At 54.1% G+C, this 25,048-nt stretch overlaps 2 protein-coding genes across 3 annotated transcripts; one reads left to right on the forward strand and one right to left on the reverse strand.

The window, feature by feature from the left end:
* The first annotated feature begins 18 nt into the window (after nucleotides 1-18).
* LOC147646123 (uncharacterized) lies at nucleotides 19-25,048 on the forward strand. Its single transcript, XM_086873927.1, is given in 2 exon segments — nucleotides 19-603; nucleotides 24,382-25,048. Coding segments are annotated over 2 exon segments (1,218 nt in total). The 3' UTR covers nucleotides 25,015-25,048.
* LOC147646124 (serine/threonine-protein kinase PAK 3-like) lies at nucleotides 6,311-16,474 on the reverse strand. 2 transcript variants are annotated; one of them, XM_086873924.1, is made up of 11 exons: nucleotides 15,269-16,474; nucleotides 12,700-12,737; nucleotides 11,795-12,299; nucleotides 11,523-11,586; nucleotides 11,149-11,197; nucleotides 10,030-10,139; nucleotides 9,147-9,264; nucleotides 8,655-8,754; nucleotides 8,040-8,236; nucleotides 6,999-7,136; nucleotides 6,311-6,546 (listed from the first exon to the last, which is right to left on the reverse strand). In XM_086873924.1, exons 1-11 carry the CDS (start codon nucleotides 15,543-15,545, stop codon nucleotides 6,454-6,456), a joined length of 1,689 nt encoding a protein of 562 aa, XP_086730050.1. In that variant the 5' UTR covers nucleotides 15,546-16,474; the 3' UTR covers nucleotides 6,311-6,453. The 2 variants fall into 2 exon arrangements, with proteins under 2 accessions (XP_086730050.1, XP_086730049.1); XM_086873923.1 differs by lacking the exon at nucleotides 15,269-16,474 and adding an exon at nucleotides 13,194-13,863.

The following is a 25,048-nucleotide window of genomic DNA, read 5'->3' on the forward strand; positions in this document are numbered from 1 at the left end:
GAATCCAATGGGGAGGAAATGCCAAAGGGATCCCCCACAGGGAGGGGCTCCAAACTCATCCCAGGCTGCTCTGAGGAGAAAAGACCCCCACTTGGCTTCATCCAGAGATCCAACCTGGTGGTCCATGAGCAGCTTCATGCCGGGGAGAAGCCCTACAGGTGCTTGGAATGTGGGAAGAGCTTCAGCCACACCTCCCACCTCTTCATCCACCACCAAGTACACACGGGGCAATGGCCCTACAAGTGCTTGGAATGTGGGAAGAGCTTCAACTGCACCTCCCATCTCATCCCCCACATGCGCCAGCACACAGGGGAACGGCCCTATGAGTGTCCCGAGTGTGGGAAAGGATTTCAGACCAGGTCAAATCTCCTCAGGCATCAGAAAACACACACAGACGAGAGGCCCTTCCGCTGCCCCGACTGCGGGAAGGGCTTCAACCGCAACTCCAACCTCGTCAGGCACCAGCGCATCCACAGTGGGGAGAGGCCCTACGAGTGTCCCCAGTGTGGGAAGAGCTTCTCACAGAGCTCTCACTTGACCCAACACCAACGGAGGCACCAGTAAGGGAAGCCCTGCGAGTGCCCCGAGTGCGGGAAGAGCTTCGTGCGCTGCTCCAGCTCCATCCCCCATGGGAGGATGGGCGTTGGATGATCCCCAGTGACCCCCGTTGGGCAGAGCCCTGGTGATCAGTGGTCCTGGTGATCCGTGTTGGGAAGACACCTGGCTGGGAGGCTCCACATCTTCCTGGCTCCCTGTGGGCACCTGGATGAACACCGGGGCGGGAACATCCATTGGGACACAGACCAGCAATGGGAATTCCTTGGAGAGAGTGGATTTGTTGACTTTCAATCCCAGAAAATCTTTTGCATTCAATCTTATCTTCTGGTGGCATCGAGGAATAACTGGATGGTCTTGGAGGTCTTTTCCAACCTCACTGAATTCACAATTTTGATTTCCTATTGCCCAAGGGTGTCTTCCACAGCCAAATGGTGATGAAGTGGGGCAAAGATCAAGGTTTTGGAGACAGTGGGGTGGAAACCTCTCCAAAAAAGCTTCTTCCCTCCCACTCAATCACAGGGATGCTCAGTCAGCAGAAAGAAATCCTTTTGTTTTGGCCGTGATTTGCTTTTCATTTCTCTTCTTTCCTTTAAAATATCTAATTTTGTGGTAAAAATAAAGACATTGAATTAAGACACGGGTGAGAACATTGAGGGACATAGACATGGTGGGACATGGAGAGTGACATGGTGACACATGGACATGGCCATTCATGGGGACATGGGGGGACACGGGCACAGATGGAGACGTGGGGGACAATGCCAGGGGTAGAAACATGGTGGGGACACAGCCATGGGTGAGGACATGTGGGGCCATGGCCAGTGACGTGTGGGGCCATGGCCTTGGCCGCTGCCATGGGGAGAACTTGCAGGGGCTGTGGGGGATGCTGGGTTTGAGGGAGTTGAGGGTTCCTGGCAGGGACTTGGGGCTTGCTGAGGGCTTTGGGGAGCCCTGGCCGAGCGGCTGCAGCTGCGCTGGGAGCCCCTGGCAGAGGTTGTGGGGCAGCTGCTCAAGAACCCCCTGGCCTGGAGCCCCAGCCGGGCATTGGGCTCCTGGAAGGGAATGAACGTCCTTGTGCCCAGGAGGGAAATCCCAGCACCCCCAGGGTGTGGGGGACAGCTGAGAGGCCACAGCAGACAGCGCTGTCTTCCTCTGTGGAGCCCAAAGAACCTGCCAGCTCAGAGATTTTTGCTCTCCCCTGGAGAGCTTCTCCCTAGGTGAGACACTTTGCTCTCATGGAGAGAAAAAGTGTCACTCCCAGAGGCCTTTGAGTTGAACATGTTAATTTGTTACACCCCATCGGTTTTCCTCCCTGTCAATCCACCCTGATACATGTATCCCAGTTTTCCCCGCCCCTCTCCTTCCCTATATCAACCCCAGGTTTTTCCCCAGTTCAGGCAGCTGCTGTCACTGGCTCCCTTCACTGAGGGCCCTGCTATAATAAAGGCTATTTCTCAGTGGAATGCCATACAGCTCCCTAGCCTCTCTCCCTGTCGCCTGCACGCTGCTGCTGAGCTGAGATCACTCACTGGGCAGAGGATGTGCCTGTGCCCCTGGACAGTCCTTTTCAGGACGGCTTCTTCAGGGTAGTTGTGGCACCCCTGCCATCGACACCACCGCGGCGTTCCTCCAGAACTGCACCTCATAATTCCCAAACTCTGGGATTCTGCCCAGGAAAAGGCTGCCAGGAGCTGCCAGAATTGAGTGAAAGGGGGGATGGGAGGCTCAGATTGAACAGGAGGGATCTGGAACTCCCAAAACCAAGCAGAGGGGTGGGGTGATGGATTGGGCGGCAGTGGGGCAGGGGTGGAAGTGCAGAGGACAAGGGGCGCATGGGAGCTCCATATTGGGTTTGGATGAGTCTCACTCCTCCTTCTTCTTCATCCTGCCTCCTTCTCCTCTCCAGCCCTTCTCCCGCTACTTCCTCTGCCCTCCTCCTCCTCCTCCATCTCTTCTGCTCCCCTGAGCCCAGCGCCCAGCCTTGGATCCCCATTTTTCCAATTCCTTCACATCCCACAGGAGGAGCCAGGATGGAGCTGGGGCAGGTTGGGCTGGGGCAGCACTGGGCTCTTGGCATGGTCCAGGTACCACCCATGTGCCCCCTCCCCAAATTTCCCTGGTCGCTTCAGGGGTCCCAGCCCTTTTTAGGGTTTGCTGGGTGCCATGCTGGAGTTTGGTGTCTCCCAAGGAGTCCCCAGAACAGCGTGACAGATCAGGGGGACACACGGGGGTCCTGATCCAACCTGGGGCAGCATCTGTCCCTGACAGGGTACCCCCATGGGGTCTCCCCAAGTCCCTCCCCACTGCCCCCCATAAATGGGACAGGGGCGAACTGGGAAGCTTTACTGGGAACACTGGGAGCAGCCGGCCGGGGGCAGAGTGACAGTAGGGCTGGGGACACACACAACCCCTCCAAAATCAGCCCAGGGATGGAGCGGGGGGTGCTGGCTGGGCCTGAAGCCATGGGGAGGGGCTGCGGCTGCCAGCGGCTCAGGAGCTCTGTGGGCAGAGAAAAGGGGGTGACACTGGGCTGGGGGCCCCGGGGGAGCACACACGTTCCGGGAGAGGGAGGATATGACCCCCAGGACCCCCCCTCACCTTCTTGTGTAGGCAGAAGCTGAGCCCCAGTGCCAGGAAGACGAAGCCCAACATGGAGCCCTCGATCCATATCAGCATCTTCCTGCGGGCAGTGTACAGCAACATCTCTGGGAAGTCTGCAGGGGTCGGGATCCCCCCTAAAACCTCTCACAGACACCCCAAGCCCTTCCAAGCACCCTTCCACTCTCACCCACCCCACCAGGACCTCTGAAACATCCTCCCAGTCCCTTCCCAGCCTCCCCAGGATCCACCAAAGCCCCTCCTGTCCCTATCAGGATCCCACAGCCCCCTCCCAGTTGCCCCTCACCACCACAGGAGCCCCAGGACCCCCTCCCAGTTCCTTCCCAGCCCCACCAGGACTCATCAGGAACCCTCTCAGTCTCTTCCCAGTGCAATGAACCTCATCCCAATCCCTGCTTTCCAATCCCCAATCTCCTTCCAGTCCCTCCAGGCTCACTCAAATCCCTCCCAGTGACACCCAGCACCCCTAAACTCCCTCCCAGTTTCCACCAGGACCCCCAGAACCCCATCCCACCCTCCCCAATAACCTTTAATCCCCTTCTCAGCCATTCTTGGCCCACAAACCCCTCTCCCAGTTTAAATCAGTCTATCTCAAACTCCCTCACAGTTACTCCCAGTGTCGCTCTATTGGGAATGGTGAGAAGAACAACACAGACTCTCTTGTGAGTTGAACAGGAGAGCTCTTAAGGTTTATTACCTCAGATCTTTTTTTATAGACCGATACATGAAAGTACAGAAAGGTAAAACTTATTGGTCAGTGAACTAACACATCACCATCATTGGTCACTGGGGTACACCACCCCTCGACCTTCTCTTGCAAGCACCTGCAGGGCTGTTCTCTATCTCTGAGGATTGTTTTAATTCCTCCCCATGATTTCCCAGGCCACTTTCTCAGGCGGGACTGAGAAAGTTATGCAGCCTGCTATTCTACAGGCACTGTGCTCCCTACTTTTGCTCATAGTTAACATCCATTCTCCCAGCACACCCCAATCCCCCTCTGGGCCCCCCCAGTGCCTCCCCCGCTGCCCCCGGCGCTGTGGGGGCCGGGCCGTGCCCCAGTGCCGGCTCAGGGGGTGCTCCAGGCTGCCGTGCTCCACCTGGCAGCTGGAGCTGAGCCCGCATTGCCGGGGGCGGTTTCCAGCAGCACCAGGAGCTGCTGGCTCCAGCTCAAGGGCACCAGCGAGATGGACACGCTGGAGGGCACTGGGAGAGAGTGGGGACACACTGGGATCAGCTGGGTGTGAAATGGTGCCAAGGCCGGTCAGCTCTTCCTCAGCTCCACGCCAGGAGTGGAACACACCTCTGGAGCAGGATGACCCGAGGTGTGGCTTAGAGCAATGCTCTACAGCACTTAACAGCTGACAGACACAGTGTGGAGGCAAGAATGGGGGGAAGGTCTTTTATATTGGGGTTCAGGAAAACGCTTAACCGCCCAAGGGTCCAGGGACAAAAGACACAGAACACAAGCGTACAGCAATTTATATATGGGGAGGGCCCAGGGGTGGATACAAAACTTCAACCAGTGAGGGATATCCTGGGGAGGGGAATAGGACACATGGACCAATGGGGTGCTGTGGATTAGGGGATTTCCAAAGGGGACGTCCAAGCAGGGGGTTGGCATAAGGCAGGATTGACAGGGAACATTTGGGAACAAGGGGCAGGGTGGACAAGATTGATAGGGAAGGTGCTGGAAAAAGGGGTTGGGATACAATGATGGGCAGGGCAGGGGAGGAGATAACTTTGGGTTAAACCAACAAAGCAGGGGGGTAACAGCCTGGCTTGGCTGCAGGGGGGTCCCAGGGTGTGAGGATGGAGGGTTTGGGAGGGTTCCAGTCCTGGATACAGGGGTGCACGGGGGTCCTGCTGCAGCGGAATGGGAGTTCAGGGGGATCCCTTCCTCTGTTCTGGGGTTCAAGGGGTCCCGGTGCCTGAAAATGGAGGTTCAGGGGGGTTCTGGTGCCCAGGAATGGGGGTTCTGGGAGGTTTCCATTCCCGAGAATGGGTGTTCAGGGGATTCCAGGTTCCAGATAAGGGGGTGCAGGGGTTTTTGGGGGTGGGTAAGGGAGTTCCAGGGTTCCCAGTGCCCCAAAATGAAAGTTCAAGGGGGTCTCTGTGCCCAGGAAGGGGGGTTTGCCCGGAAATGGAAGTGCAGGGGTTCCCCATTCCCAGTGTAATAAATGGAATTGATTCGTGCTACTTAAATTGCAACTGTTACTAAAGTTATCATTAGAAACGATCAAGAATCAGTGTTATAAAGCAGATGCACCCCTTTGCAGATGTTACATGTCAAAATTAAGGTACAGGATGTAGTTTAGAAAATAAATGGTCAGTAAAATCAGAAAAAGGAGGAAACTTATGGGAAACATTAATGAATATGTATAAGCATACAGTATATAAGTTTAGCTTGAAGTGCTTTGTTTCGTACGTGAGGTGAGGTGAGAAGCGTCCCCCCTACACCCCATCAGTTTTACTTATGCCTTAAGCATTTGTAACCACTGGCCAATTATATTCACATATATATATATATATATATATATATATATATATATAAAAATATCTATCTGAATATATCTACTAAATTGTATCTCTTTTTTACTAAATTGTATTCTTTTACTAAATTCTATTCTTTTATTATTTTGTATCCAATTTATTAAGCTATGTTATCAATTAATTAGATTTGATTGTTTGGAAATTTGAAAGTCATTTATAACACTACTATATCAAAAGCAGTTAAAAGTGATTACAAACTGTGCTATATCAAAATCGTTGTGATTATAATAATTTGCAAAAGCCAGCACATAATAGCAAAGGGCAACAACAACATAGTTCTTTATCACAAACACAGGGCAGGTTTTTCCCTTGCATGGAGCACTTGGGCCTTCCCCGGGCCCCTTCTGCCCTCCCGCAGAACCAGAGGCATTTTCCAGCGCACACAGTTTGTAAGCAAGAGCCGGCTGCAGCCCAGAAGGCTCCAAGCGCCTCCTTCCAGGCTGACTCTGCAGATGCCGAGGCTGCTCTGGGCTCTGCCAGGCTCTGCTGGGGCTCAGCTCTGGGCGAGGCTGGGCCCGCTCTCCCCTCGCAGTGCTCCGGGCAGCTGAGTCACAGCGGGAGAAGGACAGGACACCTCAAGGGATTGAGGTTTAACAGAGATTTTATTCAAATAACTGCCATAACAAACAGGCTGTCCTAACCTACTCTAACTAACTAACAGTGTTAACTAACATAACTAACATAACTTGTCCTAACTACTATAATGAAAAGCTGGCCTCCAGGGCTTCATCTCCTCCTGCGCTGCTCCCTCAGTTGCTTTGCTGCAGTGATCAGAGGGGTCAGGCTGGAGAGAGGCTTGGCTGATGACAAAAATGGGTGCTGCCCAAGGGATAAAAAAGAAAGAAATGAACTGTTACTTTCCAGACTCAAGTTCCTCACAGGCTCTGTTGCAACAGGACAAAGGGGAATGGTTTGAAAGTCAAGAGAGGGAAGCAGGCTCAGATTAGATGTAAAGAAGAATTGCTGTAGCAGGAGAGTGGGGAAACACTGAGAGAGGGAGCCCAGAGATGTGGGAGGTGGCTCCTCCCTGGAAACATCCAGGCTCAGGTCAGGCAGGGCTCTGAGCCACCTGATGTGCTTGAAGATGTCCCCGCTCGTGGCGGGGCACCAGCTCCAGATGAGCTCGACAGGAGCCTGCCAAGCCAAAGCAGGCGAGGATTCTGCTGGCTTTGCGTGTGAAAAGCAGCGGGACTGGAGATGATGGGAGGGGGGCCCCACAAGAAAAGCCCTCCCTGGCGCTGCCGTTTCCCCCGCAGCCGCTTGGCATTCACCTGCAGCAGCTCCTGGGCAGAGAAGCGCCGCTCCTCGTCCGGCTCCAGGCTGCACTCGAGGAAGTCCCGCAGCAGAGCCGACAGGCGCCTGGGCTCCTGCAGCTGCGGGCTCCCGTTCTGCCGGATCAGAGCGCGGGCCTGCAGGAAAAGCAAACACAGCGCTCTGACAGCTTCCTCCACACCCACACGTGCTCACATCCTGCCCGCTTTCTCTGCCCCAGCTCCCCGGGCACTTTCCTCCCTGGCACAGATGCTGCTGCTCACAGCTCATTCTTCTGGGCCAGCCAAAAAACCCAAACCCTGGTGCAGCCACAGCCATTGCAACATCCAAATGATCTTGCCTTCAGAGCCGACTGCATTGGCTGACTTTGTCAGTAGGAACCTCCATCAGAAATAGCCCATTTTGCTTCTCCAAATACAGACACCAGCTTTACAGGCCATTTGCAAGAGTCAGTGTGGTCTGCCTGTGTTATTTGAAGGGATTCTTACATCAAATGCATCTCTGCAGTGCCACTGACACTCAAGTAAAAGCATTCCTGATGCCCCATGCCAGAAACTGCCAGGCAAGGAACAGCAGGTTTGTGTGGCTGAAAGCTCAGGCTTGGTGACACAGAGAAAGTAAAAGGAAGGAAAGAAATATGTTAGAGTGTGGGGATGTTAAACAATCATCTTCATGTTTTAGACAAGTTTCCCAGTGAGAAGAGCCAGGGGGGGTTCATCTCACAAAACCTCTTTCAGAAACTCCTCCAGAAATCTTGTTGGGTTTGGGTGTGGGTGTTGGGGTTGGTTTGGGGTTTTCTGCAAGACAGCATTAGAGCTGATGCACTTGCTTCATGTATTTGGGTCATCCTCACAAGAGCTGCAACAACTTAAATGCCAAAGCAAATTTTTGCTGGAGACTGCAGAATATTTGTCTGTGTTCAGGCTCAGGTGCTGTGGGAATTCCCTTTGCGATGTGCAGAAACCTCCAGCTGCTCCTCCCAGTGCAGGGTCACCCTGTGCTCACAGGCCTCTGCAAAGCCTGGAGAATTTGCCTCTTACCATGGCCCCCGTTTGCTGGAAGTAAGGAGGTTCTCCTTCCACCATCTCGATGGTCACAATGCCAAAGGACCAGATGTCCACCTTGGGGCCGTAAGGAGAACTGGTCACAACTTCTGGGGCCATCCAGTGAGCAGTGCCCACCATGGAGCTGCACTGGTCCTGCTCAGGGCTGAGCTGAGCACAGAGGCCAAAATCAGCTGAGGACAGAAACAAGCACTGTCAAAGGCAGCTGCAATGAGGAAACCAAGCACAAAGATTCCCCACTCTCAGTCTGAGAATGCAGTGCTGAATCCAGCTGGAAACATCTTCAGGGCTGTAGCCAAGGAAAGATGGAACTGGACCCTTAAAGAAGCCCTCAGCCTTCATGCTTGGCTTTACTGATTTCCTTTGAAGCTTTAGATTGCAACTCCTGCCCCTCTGGGAGGGCCATTCCCAGAGCAAAGGCACTCCTGACAGCCTGCTTCTCTCCTGAGCTCTCTGCACGGGGCAGCCGCTCTCAGCTGGCAGCAGGGGCCGGGCAGTGCCACCAGCAGCACTTGTGGGGCTCTGGCCCTCACTGGGAAGCAGCCCCACAGCCGCACCCCGGGAGCGCCGTGCCTGGCCAGGAACACCCACCCAGCTTGACAGAGCCGTCCATTCCCAGAAGGATGTTGGAGCTCTTCAGATCTCTGTGGATCACCCGGTTGGAATGGAGGAAATCCAGGCCCTGCAGACACTGAGAGACAACAAGAAACACGAGGGAAAAAATCAGAGGCTGGAATATATCACACAAGAAAGGACAGTTTAGAATTCTGCCAGCAGCAACTTTGCTGTGACAGCCCAGGAGTGCAGTGCAGACAAGCTCCAGGCAAAAGGTTCAAGGCAAAGCTGAGACCAGGAAATCAGATCCAAAAAAGACAGAGAGTACCACAACAGCAGGAAAGAACACAAGAACAGAGTAGAAATGCAGTGATATTTGCAGGCCATTCACTTCAGAGGCTTTTTCCTCTCCAGCTCATAAAAACAACACAGAAACAAAGGCCTGAGCATGGAGCCACTCTGCTCTCACAGCCTCTTTGGAAGGACCATGGTGTCCCAGCCATGGGAAGCACAAGCAGGATCCCTCACCTCCTGACTGACAGCTGCCATCTCTCCTTCAGCCATGCGTGTCTGTCTGACAACGTCCTGCAAAGTTCCTCCATCCATGTATTCCATCACCAGCCAGAGATCTCCATCAACAAGGAAGCTGGAAGAGGAGAACAATGGCACAGAGATGAATGTGCATTGCTCAATTCCCCCAGGGAAAAGCCCAGAGTGGAGTTTTGTTCCCAGGTAACTTGTCAGTGAGGACAGAATCAGATGGAGAGACATTCCTGCCAGGCTGCACAGGCCTTGGAATCTGCACAGTCTAAAGGAGAAGGAGGCACCCGGGAGAAAGGAGAGGCCTTAGATGGCAAGCAGGTGAAAAACGCACTTTAGCAACAGCCCAGCTCAACGTGGAACCACAACACTTGTCCCCAGCTGCTTCAGCATCTGAACTCATCAGTTCCACCATTCCCTCCGGAACAAGGCAACACAACTTCCAGAGTTATCCAGGGGAGGAGGCCGTGCAGCACTTGGGGCAAAAGCAGTCAAATGCTTGGAAAACCTTGCACAAAGTCCCTTCAGAAATAGGCAGGGCCATGGAAAAATGGGCAAATGAGGCATTTCTGGAAACAAGAACCTGGTCTTCCTGTCACCTGCAGCAATGGGACAGGGCTGGGAAGAAGAAGCCAAGGAAAATAATTTCTACCAGGGTTTATCAGCACTTGCTGTAAAACACAGCAAATGGGGTCAACTTGAAGAAAAAGCCAAAGCAAAGCAACAAAAGCACATGGAAGGAGTGAAGTGCCAGGCTGTTGTTCTGGGAAGATATGGCCGGGTCAGGCATTTTCAGAACAGGCTACAGACTGGGGATGCCAGGAAAGATGAACGCAGGGCCCGTGTATGGGAAAAGACCTGAAGCACTCACCTGTCCAGAGAGTTGACAATGTTGGGGTTCTTCTTGTCCTTCAGGACCACGACCTCATTCACAGCTCGTTCCCTGTTGTGCCCTCTGAGACTCATTTTCTTGATGGCCACCTGAAGGGACATTGCAGACCTTTAACTGGAGCAGTCTGTGGCAGGAGGCCACAGCAAACACGGAGCGAGTCTTTTTGGAGCGAGCGAGCCGGGCTGTGCCAAACTGCCTTGGGATGGGACACCAGAGCTCAGCAAGTGCCATTCCCACAGCCCATTGCTCTGCTTGCTGGGGCTGTTACAGGACTCATGGCCAGAGACATTTGGCTCTGTAAGCTCTGCAGAAATGCTCCTTCAGCTGTCAGCCTCAAAGCTCTAACAACATTCTCTGCGCCTACAGTCTTCTCAAATGGCCTCAGCACTCTTAGGATTATTATTCCAACACATTTTGCAAGCAGGAGGTAATTCTGTTTCTGTGCACACAGAGCAAAACAGCCGGGAACCCTTTAGCAATTCTATGGCATTTGGCCAGGATTTCAAATGTCCCTGCCCTGTTTGGGATAGCACAACAAAGCAAACGTGCACATCCATTGCTCAGATAATCCCTGTCCCAGCTGCCACTGACACCAGACCCAAACACAGCTGCAGGGTTTAGGAGAGAGCTTTGCTCTGCACATCCATCTTCTCATTTCTCTCCTGTCTCTGTGGGAACAGCTGCAGTAGGACTAAAACCCCAAACTGAGCCCAAGCAGGATCTCTCCTTAATTAGGCCTTGAGGTATCCTGATGGAACTCAGGATGATAAAACTGCTAAATAGTGTTCCTGTCTGAGGTTGGGATGAAGGTAAATTGGGCCTCAGTCTCCAGCAGCTGATGCATTCACACTTTTAGACATGAAGACCAGGCCAGCGTGTCCTGCTCTGACAGACACCGCTGCCCTCCTTGCCTTCCTTTGGGCACTTGAGAAGGACCAAGTCTGTCCCAGCTGTGCTCTGCAGGCTGACCCTGCTCTGCCTTCAGAGGAGCAGCCTGTGCAGGAAAGCTCTGCTGGGCCCCACAGCTCCAGCCACAGCTCCCAGCAGAGGGGAAAGCCCTCGAGAGCTGCCAGACGTGCCGGGCGTGTTGACACTGACCTCTCCTCCCGTGGCCCTGTCGAGTCCTTTGGAAACGGTTCCAAAAGCCCTGGAGACAAAACAGCAGAGAAGAAAGAAGCAGCGCTTTAGGCCTTGGCAGTGAAAGCCAGCCCAGACAGGAGATCTCTGCTGCCTGCAGCGTTCACAAAACACCCGAGTGCATCCACCCTTCAAACAACAGCACAGCAGCCACCAGCCCTCTGCCATGCAAGGTGCCTTCTGACCACAGTTATCAATTCTGATCAGCACTGAGAGGCAGCAGCATCGTACCCCAGTGTCTGAAGGGGTTTGGAGCTCTCCTGACTTCTCACTGGATCCTGCACCAGCAAAATACCTGGGCCCTGCTTGTGCAGAAGTAACTGCCTTGCACTTACCCTTGGCCAAGCTGCTCCAGTTCCAGGTATTTCTCGGCAGGCTCCCCCACGCTCACGGTGTTCCCTGAAAGAAACCAGGGGGAAGATGCTCCCTCTCAGATGAGAGCCAGAATGCAGCCCCACTCCCTGGGGCCGGGAGCCCCTTGCTCTCAGCTGGGGAAGGACAATAAATGACCCTGTGCCATTCAGCTGCAGAGCAACCCTGGGTGCAGCTGATGCTGAGACACACACACAGCACCCTGCTCTGGCACACAGGAACAGAGCAGACGTACTCAGCTGCATCAGGCTCCACTCCCCGCTCCCCTCTGGCTGCAGGGCTGTGCTGCTGTCAGAATGTTCAGCCCAGGATCCTGCAGCACAGGGAGCTTCGGTGTCCTCTTCAGGAGCAGAGGGAGGTTCCTCGTCCTCTTCCCAAAGCAGTGCAGCTTCTCTGTCCTCTTCCCAAAATGCTGCAGCTTCTCTGTCCTCTTCCCAAAAAGATGCAGGTTCATCATCATCTTTCCAAGCCATGGGACATTCTCTGTCCGCTTCACATGCTGGAAGATGTTCACCCTCCTCTTCCCAAGCCACAGGATGTCCACCATCCTCGTCCCACACCGGGAGATGTCCACTGTCCTTGTCCCACACCGCGGGAGCCTCGCCGTTGTATTCCCAAACCGCGGGGTGTTCGCCCTCGTCTCCCAGAACAGCGGGAAGTTCACTGCTCTCTTCCTCCTCTTTGGCCTCCTCTTTGCAAGCAGAGGGAGCCAGAGGAGGTGCTGATGCTGCTTTGGTGCCCTGTGGACAGACGGGAGCGTGAGGGACGGGAAGTTCTATCTCAGTTATCACCTTCTTTATCCTCAGCTACACATCCAGCTGCACTAAGCAGAAATAGGGTTCAGAGCTGTTCAAACTAACAATGGGCTAAAGCCGACATTGCCACTTATTGTTGGGAATTCCATATTCCAGCATGGCTAAAGCCAGCAAGCAACCTTCTGCCTGCAAAACCAGTCCTACAGCTCTTCAAAAGCTCTTCAGCAGAAACAGAGAAAACTGCCAGGGATCTCTTTGCTGCTGCTGCTGCAAAGACACTGACAGGAACTTTCCTTCAGCCTCCCAGGCTGGCACTCGGCTGCCACACGCCGAGCTCACAACTTGCTGCACAATTCTGAACACCAAAGCTTCCTTTGCCACTCACCGAAGGAGGAGCTGCTGGGGATCCACGCGTGAGGTGCCCTGCAACGGGAGAGGGAACGTGAACCAGATGTTGTTAGGAAAAAACTGCCTGTGGTGGGAAATGAGCAAGGCAAGCCCGAGAGAGCATTTTGCTTTCACAGCATCCCTCCAGGAGCCACAGGTCCTTCACACAGCAAGCAAGAGAGCAGCACAAAATACTGGGCTGTGTCAGCTCTTGGCTGGAGCAGCAAACGGAGGGAGTTCCAGGCTCCGCTGCCACAGACTCCCCGCTTGAGGGAACAGAACCCCCCCAGGCCTCATTGCAAATGCTGTGCACGCCCCGCTGGCTGCAGACACCCCCTTTTTCAGCTGCAGCTGCTGGCAGGAGCTCTCCCAAACCAACCCTGTCCTCATGGCAATTTGGTTACAGAGTCAACTCTGTTCCAGTGGAAGAACAGAAAGCACACAGCAAGCCCAAAGCCACAGAGGCTGCACCGAGGCAAAACCTCAACTTACGTGCCAAGTGGGTTAAAAAATACCCCGAATAAGCCACAGAGAACAGAGTGCCAACTGCAGCAACCACTTGCTGCATCATTTTGGCTGCGCTGCACACGTCTGCAGACTGTACCCCTGCAAGCACAGAAGGACACCCGTCAGGGGCTGGGCTGGCTGCTGAGAATGCCTCGGGCAGGAGGATCCTCTGGCAACGAGCAGGCGCCCAGAGCCGCTCTGGACACTGAGGCCTCCGTGTCCCACAGCAACGGGAACACCACGGGGACGTGGCAACGCTCCTGTGACACCACAGCAGCCGCTCACGCAAAAACCGCCTGGAAGCTTCTCCTGTGTCACAAAGGAGCACAAAGAATCCTCCCAGGGCACGGCCTATTGCCCAAAGGATCCAAGAGGAACTCTGAAAATGCAGCAAACAAGGACACCCCATAGCCCAGCCTGAGCACTGAGGAGGAACGAGGACAGCACCAAACCAGAGCAAACACGACCTGTAGTCACTGATACTGCTGAATAAAACCAGCAAGGCTTGTTCCATCTGGAATCTTTGTTCTAGTTCTAAAAACAAGCAAGGTTCTCCACTCTAAACATACAGAAGGCAGGAACTGGGGAGAAGGTGGGATTAGGAAGGAGGAGGAGCAGGAGGAGGGAGAAAGGAAAAGGAGGAGCAGGAACAGGAATAGAAGAAGAATCTGGAGGTTCCAGTGCCCCCTGTGTCCGCAGCACCCCCGGCCACTGGCCCATCGCCCCCACCTCATCCTGCAGGTGAGCAGGGAGGGGGAGCTGGTCCCAAATCTGTCAGGGGGTCCCTGAGAGGGTCTTTTTATTGGAGTGTGTTTGGAACTTGCAGATTGCGGAATTGAGCCCCAAATATTGTCTGGCCTCCCTGGGAGGTTTTTTCCCTCTGTGTGGGTAGGTTTGGATCTTGCAGGACCCCAAAGCTGAGCCCCTTGGGGGATCTTTGGGGTCCACGTGGCCATTGCCCAGTATTGGCTGGGGAGGACATTGGTCCTGGGGACCCCTGGGAGCGCAGAGGAGAGGAACCCCTGGGACCCCCAGAGTGGGGAGAGCAGAGAAAGGCGATCCCAGAGCTGGGGGACCCTGGCAGCTTGGAGAGGTGGGAGCCTGGAGAGGAGAGACTCCTGGGATCCCTGGGATCTCAAAGCAGAGATCAGGGGAGAAGGGAGCCCATGGACCCCCAAAAGCCCCTGGATCATTGCTAAGGAGGACCCCAGAGGAGGGGGAACCCCTGGAGCCCTTGGACCCCCATCATCCCAGGGAACTGAAACCTCTGGAAGCCCAAATAGGAAAGACAAGAAATAGGGAAATCCTGGGAGACTTTTTTGGGCTGAATCTTGATATTTTGGAGATTTTCATGGCCACAAGACTCCTGCTGAGCTCTAGACATGGACTTGGGTAGGAGGAGCCTCTACTCCAAGGCACTCCCACTTTGTTTACCCCAAACCAGGATTTGTCATTCCCAAGCCATGGCCAGATGGAGGAGGAGGAAAATCCCCAGAGATCCTGCATGAGGAGGGGCTGCAAACCCAGCCCAGGGAGCTGCAAGGAGGAAAGATCCCCCCTGTGCCAGGAAGGCATCTGGAGATCCTGCCGGAGCTCAGAGCTGGGGGAGAGAGCTCATGGCAGGGAGAAGCCCCACAAATGCTTGGAATGTGGGAAGAGCTTCAGCTGGAGCTCCAACCTTGGGGCACACCGGTGCATCCTGAGTGTGGGAAGAGATTTCCAAGGAGCTCAGGTCTCATCAAACATCAGTGGATTCACACAGAGGAGAGGCCCTTCCACTGCCCTGACTGTGGGAAGGGCTTCACAAAACTGCACCCTCATCAGGCACCGGCACATCCACACTGGGGTGAGGCCCTACGAGTGTCCCCAGTGTGGGAAGAGCTTCTCACAGAGCTCAGTCTTGACCAAACACATTTTCCTGACTCCCTGTGGGCACCTGGATGAACACAGGGGCAGGAACATCCATCAGAACACAGACCAACAATGGGAATTGCAGATTGACAGCCCCTGAAGATTCATCAGAATAAAGATACACCCAAAGCCCCTGGAGAAGCCCATACCTGAGCAGGGGAATGCCTGAGATGAGGCTGTGACCCTGGGGGACACCTGTGGACAGAGGGATCCCTGCTGGAGCCGCCTGTCCTGGAAGGTCTGACCCCGTGGCAGAGTGACCCATGCTGCAGCACTGTGAGGGGGCTGCTTCCATGGAATGGACTCAGGTTGGAGAAGTTCCTGGAGACCTCTCTGGTGGGAGAGATCCCAGAGTGCAGCAGGGGAATGACTCCTGTCCTTGAACAGCAGGAAAAGCCCTGGGAGATGAACTGACCATGCCTCCATTCCCTGTATCCCTGCACTGCCAGGTTAGGATGCAGAGCTGGAAGGAGGGAGGGGTGGAAGGACGGTGGTTTTAAGGGTCTTCTTATTCTCCTGCTCTGAGCTTATTGGCAATAAAGTCAATTTATATCTCCTGTTTTGCCCATGACTGTGTTTGATGAGGAAACAGTCTCAGGTCCTTAACTCATGAACCCTTGGTTAAATTTTCTCTCCCTGTGTGGCTGTGGAGGGCAGTGAGAGAGCAGCTGTGGTGGGTGCCTGGACTTGGGCCAGCATCACCCCACAGCAGTGGGACATGTCCTTGTGTGGCCCTGTGCTATGGTGCTACAGGTCCTGTTGCTTTTCCCCTCCCTTATGATTTTATCTTTTGCATTAAATGCTTGTGAAGTGCCCCCGGTGACCCTCGTTATTCCCTCGGCTCCGGTAGCCCCATCCCTTCCCCTGCTCCCTGTCCCACGTTCCATCCCGGCTGGCGGAGCCTTGGAGCTGCCGTGGGGGCCGTGGGGCTGCCCCGGGGGCTGCGCCCCGAGCCGGGGCCCCTTCCCAGTGCTCCCAGTGTGCCGCTCCAGCCTGGAGCAGCCAGCGAGGGCTTCAGCTGGGACGGCAGAGAGGCGCTGCTGGGGGGTCCCGGTTCACTTCGCTTTGGTTTTGGCAATTTTGGGAGTTTAGTGCAAGAAATCTCTCCTCCACTCAGCCAAAGGGGCGGGGGGGGTTCCCTTTTTTGGGGGAAATCACAGCGATGCACTGATACTCCTCATTAGATGTGCATGAGGGTCCAGGGCTTCCCGCTGAGCCGGAGGCACCCAGCAGCCAGGGCTGGGCAAGGCGGGCCGGGAGGTGCGGAGAACTTTGTTTGTGTTGGGAGCTCAATGGCGGCTCGGGCCGGGCCCGTTCCAGGGCTGTTCCTCATCCCCGCCTTTCCCCTCACGCAGCCCGGGGCGGGCCCTGAGAGCGCGGGGCGGGGCTGTGCCGTGTGCAGAGCCCGCCGCTGGCTGCCATTGGCTGTTTCTGCCGTCACTCGTGGTTCTGGCGCGCGCTGATTGGGCAGAGCGGGAACAAGCCCGGCCCCGCTGGCGCCCCCAGGACGGCCGTGGGGCAGGAGAGCCGCCATTGCCGGAGCGTCTGTGCGGGCCCGGCAGCGGCGGCAGCAGCGGCCGGAGCCCGGTGAGGCGGCGGCGGAGCTCGGAGGCGGCCCCGGCCATCGCAGGTGGGAGCCGCGCTCGGTTCTGCGGGGGCTCGGGGCTCGCTGCGGGCCCGGGAGGGGGCGGCAGGGGGCTGTGGCGGGTGGCTTGTGCCGTGGCCGGCCCGTGTTGGCCCTGGGCTGAGGGCGCTGCGGGAGCGGCTGCCCGCGGTCTCCTTGCCGCTGGGGCCTCGGCAGGAGGCGGTGGCGGAGCAGCGCTGGCTCGTCCCACTTCGTGTCGGGAGGCCGGAGGTGGCTGCGCTGGGCCCGGGGCCGGGCGGGAAAATTCCCGGCGCCAGAGGTTTGTGTGGCCCAAGGAGCCAGAGGAGTGGTGTGCAAGTGACTTTATTGCTGCCCAAAGGGAGAGGCCATGGGGCATTTGCCGTGCGCTCTCTCCAGTTCTTGGAGGACGCGGCCTCGTTTTTGTCCTGATTTTCCCGGCCGCATGTCCCTGTCCCTTTGCCCAACACTGGCCGAGGTGCTTGGAAGGTTCAGCCTTCCCGATCCGCCTGCTGCATGTCCTTTTTGTATAACACCCGATATTCCTGGCTCTGTGAAGTGTTTGTTCTTTTGGAAGTTCAGGAATGTATCGGGACTTGGTCTGAGCAGCAGTCCTTGTCAATTAGTAACATTTTCTGAAACTGATGGTTTCTCCCATTGTTGCCTTATGTACAAGTCCCTGGCCCTATCTCCAAGCAGATTCACTCATTGCCTCTGTTTTTTCTTCCTGGAATCAGCCCAATTCCTCCTGCAGGCAGGAAGCCCCTGGGCCATTGTGCAGGCTTTGGGCCATCAGTGTTCATTTGCATTTCTAAAGCTCCTCTCCTGGCTGCCTGGAGCAAAGCTTCTCTTCCAGGGCAGACATCCCCTGACTCACACGTGGCCCCCCACAGATCTGCTATTTATTTTTTTAAAACAATATTCTAGTAACTGTTTATGTGTTAAAGCACCAACTTTAAAGCTCTTCTAGTTTTCAAAGTGCAGCTTAAAGGGGAACATCAAAAAACTCATACCATCATTTTGTCATCACTAAGAGTCAAGTACAAATATAAAACAAAAATGAGAAAGCAATCAAGTGTTTTCATTCTCCTAGGACTAAAAACTGATTCTCACACCACTGGCCCAAACAGAACCGACAATAGAGAAGTAAAATTATTACAAAAAATTACTCTAACGGTGTAATCCTTTCACTGAAACTGAGGAAAGCAAAAACTATTCAACAATGTCTTTAGAAAAATAAGGCATTACTTGATTCTGGCCAGAATGTGCAACAGGAATAATTTCATGCACACTTAGGCTGGGTGTACAGAGAAAATCATTCCATGACACATGAGTTTGTCTTGATTTTCCTAAATTTATACACTCTTGACACCATAGAAATCCATTGGTTTATTGTTCATTGTGTCAGGAAAATTAATCCACGAACACCAGAGGTTTATGTCCAAAAAGGAGACAGAGGAGTCCTTTTACTTTATTCGAATAAAGGGAGAGGCCACGGGGCATTCCCCTGGAGTCTCTAAAATTTTTGGAGGGCGCAGCCTCCTTTTTATCCTAATTCCCGGCCCCTTGTCCCTTCTCTCTTTCGCCATAGGCTGAGGTACTTGAGAGGTACAGGCTTCCTGGAACGCCTGATACCTGGGGTACCTTTTCCCCCCCCACGCATAATCTCTTCTTAATTCTTAACTTTTGTGGAATTCATGGTACTCTTTCAGTGCCTCTTTGATCTTTTAGTGGAATCCATCCCATTGTTTCTGTTGTTTCTCACTGATAGCTGCATCTTATCAGCAGACCCACAGCTTGTTTGTAAAGACAAACCTGTCATTCCTCTCAATTGGTTTGAAGGTGTGGAGGTGTTAGGATTTGGTTTACTGTTGCACCCGGATTTCTGTGCCTGTGATGGGAATTACATTACATTACAGGGTAGATGTTGGTTGATGTTTGCTGCTGGCTGTTGATGTTTTTTTGATGGTCGTTATCTTGGGGGGAATCTTTTGGGCTATTCCCAGTCTGTTGAGATGTTAAACACATTTCTGCTGAGTGGTGGAAAAGAAACATTAAAATTCCTTTCCCCAAGGCAAATGCAAACCAAGTTCCTTTAGAGAAATAAGATTTGAAGCCATTTTCAAGTTGGTCTATTTTGCCAGCAGCTAATCCCAGGCAGGGCATAGTGTGAGTGGAATTGAGAGGCAGAGTGGAATTGTCCCGGTGCCTTCCCCAGCAGCTGTGGCGAGGGCAGGCACAGAAAGGCCTGAAGGTGCAAGAGTGAGAGCAAGGATTGTCCCGCAGTGGCTGGAGATGGCAAAGGAGGGTGGCCAGGCCGAGGATTTGAGCAGAGGATCTGTGGGCAGGCCCAGGAGCTTCCCCCGCTGGGGAGCCCTGGCTGCTGCTGCGTTGCCTTCAGTGCAGGCTCAGGGGTGGCCTGTTTAATATTCCCTTGCAATTCAGATTTCTGAGTCTGGAAAAGCCATGGCTGGGGCATCAATCATTTTATTTTTTTCGTTTTGTTAAGTTTTGTTCTCTTTCTTATGTCCACCCCATAACATTGAGACTATCTGGGGCTAAAGAAGTCACAGAATGTTCTGGCTAAAAGATAGAATCCTCAGTCCAGCTCCTACAATTCCCTGTTAATCCTAAGAATTGCTGCAGCACTATTTTAGTTTGAGGTCATGTTATTTCTGAGATTCCCTGAACCCTCTCAGGGTCAATACAAGTCAAAACTTCCATCAACACAGGTCCCAAATATTTAACCATTTTCTCTACCATTTGCCCTTTGTTTTTTTTCAGATACTCAAAGCTGCTTTTTAGCCTGAAAATGAAGCCATTTCACAGAGGCTTCCTCTGCCTCTTCTCCTTGTTTTTCTGACTGGATCAAGTCATCCACATCCTGCATTAAGCCAGTCCCTGGGGGTGAGGTCAATTCCTTTGATATTTCCTGCAAGGCTTGCCCCAATCAGGCCGGTGCTTCCGTGCATCCCTGCAGAAGGACCGTCCATGTCTTGAGCATTTTCCCTTCTAGCTCTTGTTGCCAGCCCAAGGCAGAATTGTGTTTGCATCCTCTGGAAGTGGGTAGATCCCCAGAAAGCATCTTTTGCATCAAGTTGTGAATGGCAGCAGTGTGAGGAGGGCACCTGGTTGAGGCTGGTGTAAGGATCTGAGAGTATGGGGTGCCTCGGTTTCATCATCTCATTTCTTCTTCTTGGGTCCTGCAGCATTCTGTGGATTCCATTGGATTTCTTGTTCGGCAGGATAGGAGCATTCTAGGGAGCCATCCCTGGCTCCCCAAGCCGTGCCTTGAGCAGGACTCCCAGACAGGCTGTGAGCCCTTCCTTCCCTCCCTTGGAACAGGGGATTGCTTTTGGACACCTCTTGTCCTGGTTGCTTCAGGGAAATTTGGAGAGGCTCCATATCTAATTTTGCCAATTTCCCTGGGGCTGCCCACACTTGTGGGTTCACTTCAGCCGTGGCTCTGCCAGACATTTGACACAGAGATACAACAGAACCAGCCTCTGTATCACCTTTTGCAACATTAATTTGCATTCCAAATTTAGCCATCAAATCCCTTCCCAGTAAATTACAATCACAATTGTGAGCAAATAAAAATCCCTGCATTTTAAACCCATCCTCCACATCTGCTAATAGTGTCTCAATAAAACACACCCACTTATCTTTCCCACTTAGTGTCTTAATAATTTATATATTCCTTAGCACCTTTAGGTGTAAGATTCCGAGTGGATGGAGAGGCCCCTGTGTCCATCAGGAAAGGTCTCCTCTGGATCCAGCCCCACCCTGAATGTTCCCAAGGGCTGCAGTGTGGTGGGTCCCTGGTGGAATGGGAGCTGTGCCACCGCTAAGAATGCGTGTCCATCAAGGGCTGGACTTGCTGGTGCTGAGGGTGCTGCTGTCTGTGCTTGCAGTGTCCTTGTGCCCTGCAGCTGGAAGGCTGATTCCTTGCCAGGGGCTGTTTGGGTGGGCTGTGCCCTGGCCAGGAGGGCAATGCCTGTGCCAGGTGCTTGTGGCCGAGGGTGTCCCCTGGGTGCTGGGGCCCCCTTGGGCCCTGGGCTTGATCCCTCAGGGGCTGTAGGAACTGCGCCATGGCCTTTGCCTTCAGCTTGGCCTTTTGCTCATCCCTTGCTGCATTCAGCTGCTGAGCCTTTGTGAGCAAGTGCTGCAGGGGCTTCTTCTGTCGCTGCTGCAGCCCCCTCAGTGCCTGTGGGTGCTCATCCTGTGGCAGCTGCTGAGCTTTCTGCAAAATCCTTCCTTTCTCCAGGGACCCAGCAGGAAATGCTTAAAAGATCATGTGGATCCTTGCAGGTCTAATCGCCATTTGTGAGCTGTTCCTTCCTCGTGCTGGCTGTGCTGAGGCTCCCCTCCCCAGCCCGTATCCCAGAGCCGGTCCCTGTCCTGCCGCAGTGTCCAAAGGCGGCCCCCCCGGCGGGCAGGGCCGGCAGCTCCACGGGGCCGGGCAGCGGCCGGGGCGTCCCGCAGCCTCCTGGGGGCCGGGGGCCACTGCCGGCCCTGCCCGGGGGGTGCTGGGCTCAGGCAGCGCCCGGCGCTGAGCCCCGGCTGCCCCACAGCCCCGGCCCGGCCCCACAGCTCCCCACAGGCCCCCAGCCCGTGCTCCCGGTGCCGCAGCTCTGCGCCCACTCCTGCTGTTCCCAGCTCAGAGAAACCCCCTGAAATCCTCACCTCCTTGTTTTCCTGTCCTGGAAAACTGGGATACAAAGGATCTGAGTCAGCTGGCAAATTCTGAGGATAAGACCCTTCTGGAAAACATCCCAGTACTCAGTATTTCTTTCTTCCTCTTCCATCATCATTTTTTTTACCCCATGGATTCCTCCTGCTGCTTCTTGCCTTAAGCACATTCCTGCACACTCCCCTTCAGCCAATCCCTTCCCAGCACACCAACACCATCCATCCCCTGTTTAAATCCCTTCTGGACTTCCCTTCTTGCCTCCCCTCTGGGTGTCCATGTCCTTAATTCCCTCTGGAAGAATGAGCAAACAACCTCCACATGCTCCCATGGGACCCTTGAGAGATATTTTTGGATCCTCATCCCTTTTGCTGGGACCCCATTGTGGCTTTCCCTTTTGTCCCCTCCCTGGGTGCCCTGCCATGTTCACTCCCCGAAGATGCCACTGTAGTCACTGCTGAGATTTTCAGTGCTCTCTCCCTGCCGACTCTTGAGAGCCGCCCTGATCCGTCACTCGTCTGTCTCCTGCTCACTCTCGGGTACCCAATCAATGCCCGGTGCCGCCGCCAGCCGAGGGAGCCGATCCCCCAAACTGGGTGAGGCCCCTTCAGCTGCACTCACTGCCCGCCGGCCCGGACGGTGGAAGGAATTGCGGAGGAGCCCCAAGGTGTGTGGAGAAATTGACATCCCCACAGGTTTCTGTCCACAAGGAAGACAGAGGAGTCCTGTAACAGTAATTTCATTCATAAAAAAGGGTGTGCCCATGGGACATTTCCCATGGTGTCTCTCCTGTTGTTGGCATACACAGCCTCCTTTTCATCCTGATTTTCTTGGTCACATCTCCCTTTCCCCATTGGCTGAAGTCCTGGACAGGCACAGACTTCCCAATGCACCTCCTACATACCCCCTTAATATGCACCCCACTCTTGTATAGCTAACGATGTTGATGGCTGTGTTAAGTCTTTGTTGTTCTTCTGGAAGTTGATGAATTTAGCAGGACCTTGGCTGAGCAGCAGTCTGTGTCATCAATTCATAACATTTTGTGCAGCTGCTGGCTCCTCGTGTCACTTCCTTATGTCCACGTCCCTGGCCCTATGTGCAATGAGGTTGAGGGGATGAGTTTGTAAAGAGGCTTTGTTGTTGTTCCTTTGCTGGGGTTGCCCCGTTTTGGGGCCATCCCCCCTGGAGCAGGGTGTCCCCCCTTGGTGCAGGCGCAGGGCTCAGGCAGGGCTGAGCCAATCAGAGCGCGCGGCGCTGATGACTCATCAGTGTCCAGGCAGAGCCGCAGGTGCCAGCGTTCCCCAGCTGGAGCCCAGCTGCGCCCCTCCCCCCCGGGCCTTGGCGCCCCCCTGGAGGGGAATTTGGGGAGGTGGGAGGGGGGAGCGCCAAGGCCGGGCCCCCCCGCGCTGTGGTGGCGGGAGCGGCTGCAGTGGGGAGCGAGTGCGGGCGGAAGCGGCCGAGAGCCCAGCGCTGCCCCAGGCCGAGCTGGCCCAGCTGCATCCGTGCCCCTGCGGTGGGATGCTGTGGGACTGGGGGGGAAGAGGGAGGCGGCAGTGGGTGCTGGGCCTGGGGGCAGGAGGAGAAGGGAAGGAGAAGCAGGGTTGAGGAAAAAGACGGTCAAAATATATGTACCTGGGGTTGTGCAGAAGGAGGAGGAGGAGTGTGAGGTCGAGTAGGGACACAGGAGGAGGAGGAGGAGCAGGGAGAGGAAGCAGCACGAAGTTCATCCCTGTATCTGCAGCTCCCCCAGCCTCAGGTGCAGTGCCTCCCCACATGCAGCGGGTGACCACAGTGGGCTATCCACAATTTTTATGGGGCAGAATCTTGGTGTTTCTGAGCCTTACTGTGGTAAACGTTGGTGCTTTAGTTTCTTGCAGGAGCTGAACCTTTCTATTGTGCAGGGGGTTTTGGCTGAATCTTGTTGTTTGGTTTGTTTGTGATCTGTGTTTTGTTGTTTGGGCTGAATCCTGTTGTTTTTGAGGTTCTTACAGACGCAAGATGCCCAATGTCTTTCTGAGACGAACCTGGGCAAGGAGGCATGCAGGAGACACATCGGGGGTGGACGGTCTGAGACTCGGCAGAGACCTCTATAGTCGAGTTAGATGTTAGTTGTTTATTTCAGGGCGTGGGAGAGAGAGAGAGGGAGAGCCTGCCATGAGCCGACAGATAGAGCACAAAGCAGGCTCAGAGAGAACAATACAAAAGGGGGTAAAATATGAATACATGAGTTCAAGACTTTAAGATTGCTAAGAAAGAGAATAACAGAACAGAAGTGAGAGAGCCAGGAAAAAGAGGATAAAGAAGAGCAGGAAAGAACAGGAAAAAGAGAGCAGCAAGAGTGTAGAAAGCATGAGGCAAGAAGGCTAAGAGAAACAAGAAAGCTAAGAGAGAGCCAAGAGAGAGTAGCAAGAGAGCCAAGAGTTAAGAGAGACTAAGAGAACAAAGAGAGCCAAGAGAGAGAACTCTCTTTTACAATTACTTATATAACCTATACATTGAATATTCTATTCCTTTACTGACCAATCTTTCTAAGTATCCTAATACAGTAACATTTGTGTTCAACCTATAGAAATCGCTGGTTTTGCATATTTTTAGTTATCTCAGGGTTCTTCAGACCTTTCCTTATAAGGCTGGGAAGAGGGGTCTCAGCTTGGTTTTACTGGGGGAAAGAACGTGTTCTGGCACACCAGCCTGGTTTCTTTGACTTATTCAAACCATGCTTTCATTTGTATTTCTTCCTTAGCCTTTTTGGCTAAAGAGACATATTTATAATTTCTTTTTAATTCTGCCTTCCCAACAGAGGCATCCCCAGCCCAAGGCACTCTCCTCTCTTTTTTTCCACCTAATCATGAATTTTCATTCCAAATTTCTACCAGATGGAAGAGGAGGAGGAAAAGCCCTGGAGATCCCGCACGAGGAGGGGCTGCAAACGCAGTCCAGGGAGCTGCGAGGAGGAAAGATCCCCCCAGTGCCAGGAACACGGCCAGAGATCCAGCCGGAGCTCAGAGCTGGGGGAGAAGCCCCACAAGTGCTTGGAATGTGGGAAGGGCTTCAGAAAGAGCTCCCAGCTCATCCAGCACCAGAGGATCCACTCTGGGGAAAAGCCCTACGAGTGTGGAGAATGTGGGAAGAGCTTCAGCCAGAGCTCCAACCTGAGGAAACACCAGAAGATTCACACTGGGGTAAAGCCCTATGAGTGTGGGAAATGTGGGAAGAGCTTCAGAGAGATCTCTAATTTGATGACACACCAGGTGATCCACACAGGGGAACAGCCCTACACCTGCTCGGAATGTGGGAAGAATTTTGGTCAGAGCTCCAGTCTGTGGGCACACCGGCGCATCCACACTGGGGAGAGGCCCTACAAGTGTCCCCAGTGTGGGAAGAGGTTTCAGACCAGCTCTGATGTCCTCAAACATGAGCGGATTCACACAGACGAGAGGCCCTTCCGCTGCCCCGACTGCGGGAAGTGCTTCAACCGCAACGGCAACCTCACCGTCCACCAGCGCATCCACAGTGGGGAGAGGCCCTACGAGTGTCCCCAGTGTGGGAAGAGCTTCTCACAGAGATCTAACTTGACCCAACACCAACGGAGGCACCAGTAAGGGAAGCCCTGCGAGTGCCCCGAGTGCGGGAAGA

This window comes from Cyanistes caeruleus, unplaced genomic scaffold (assembly GCF_971803275.1).
Source record: "Cyanistes caeruleus unplaced genomic scaffold, bCyaCae1.hap1.1 HAP1_SCAFFOLD_123, whole genome shotgun sequence".
NCBI lineage: Eukaryota > Metazoa > Chordata > Aves > Passeriformes > Paridae > Cyanistes > Cyanistes caeruleus.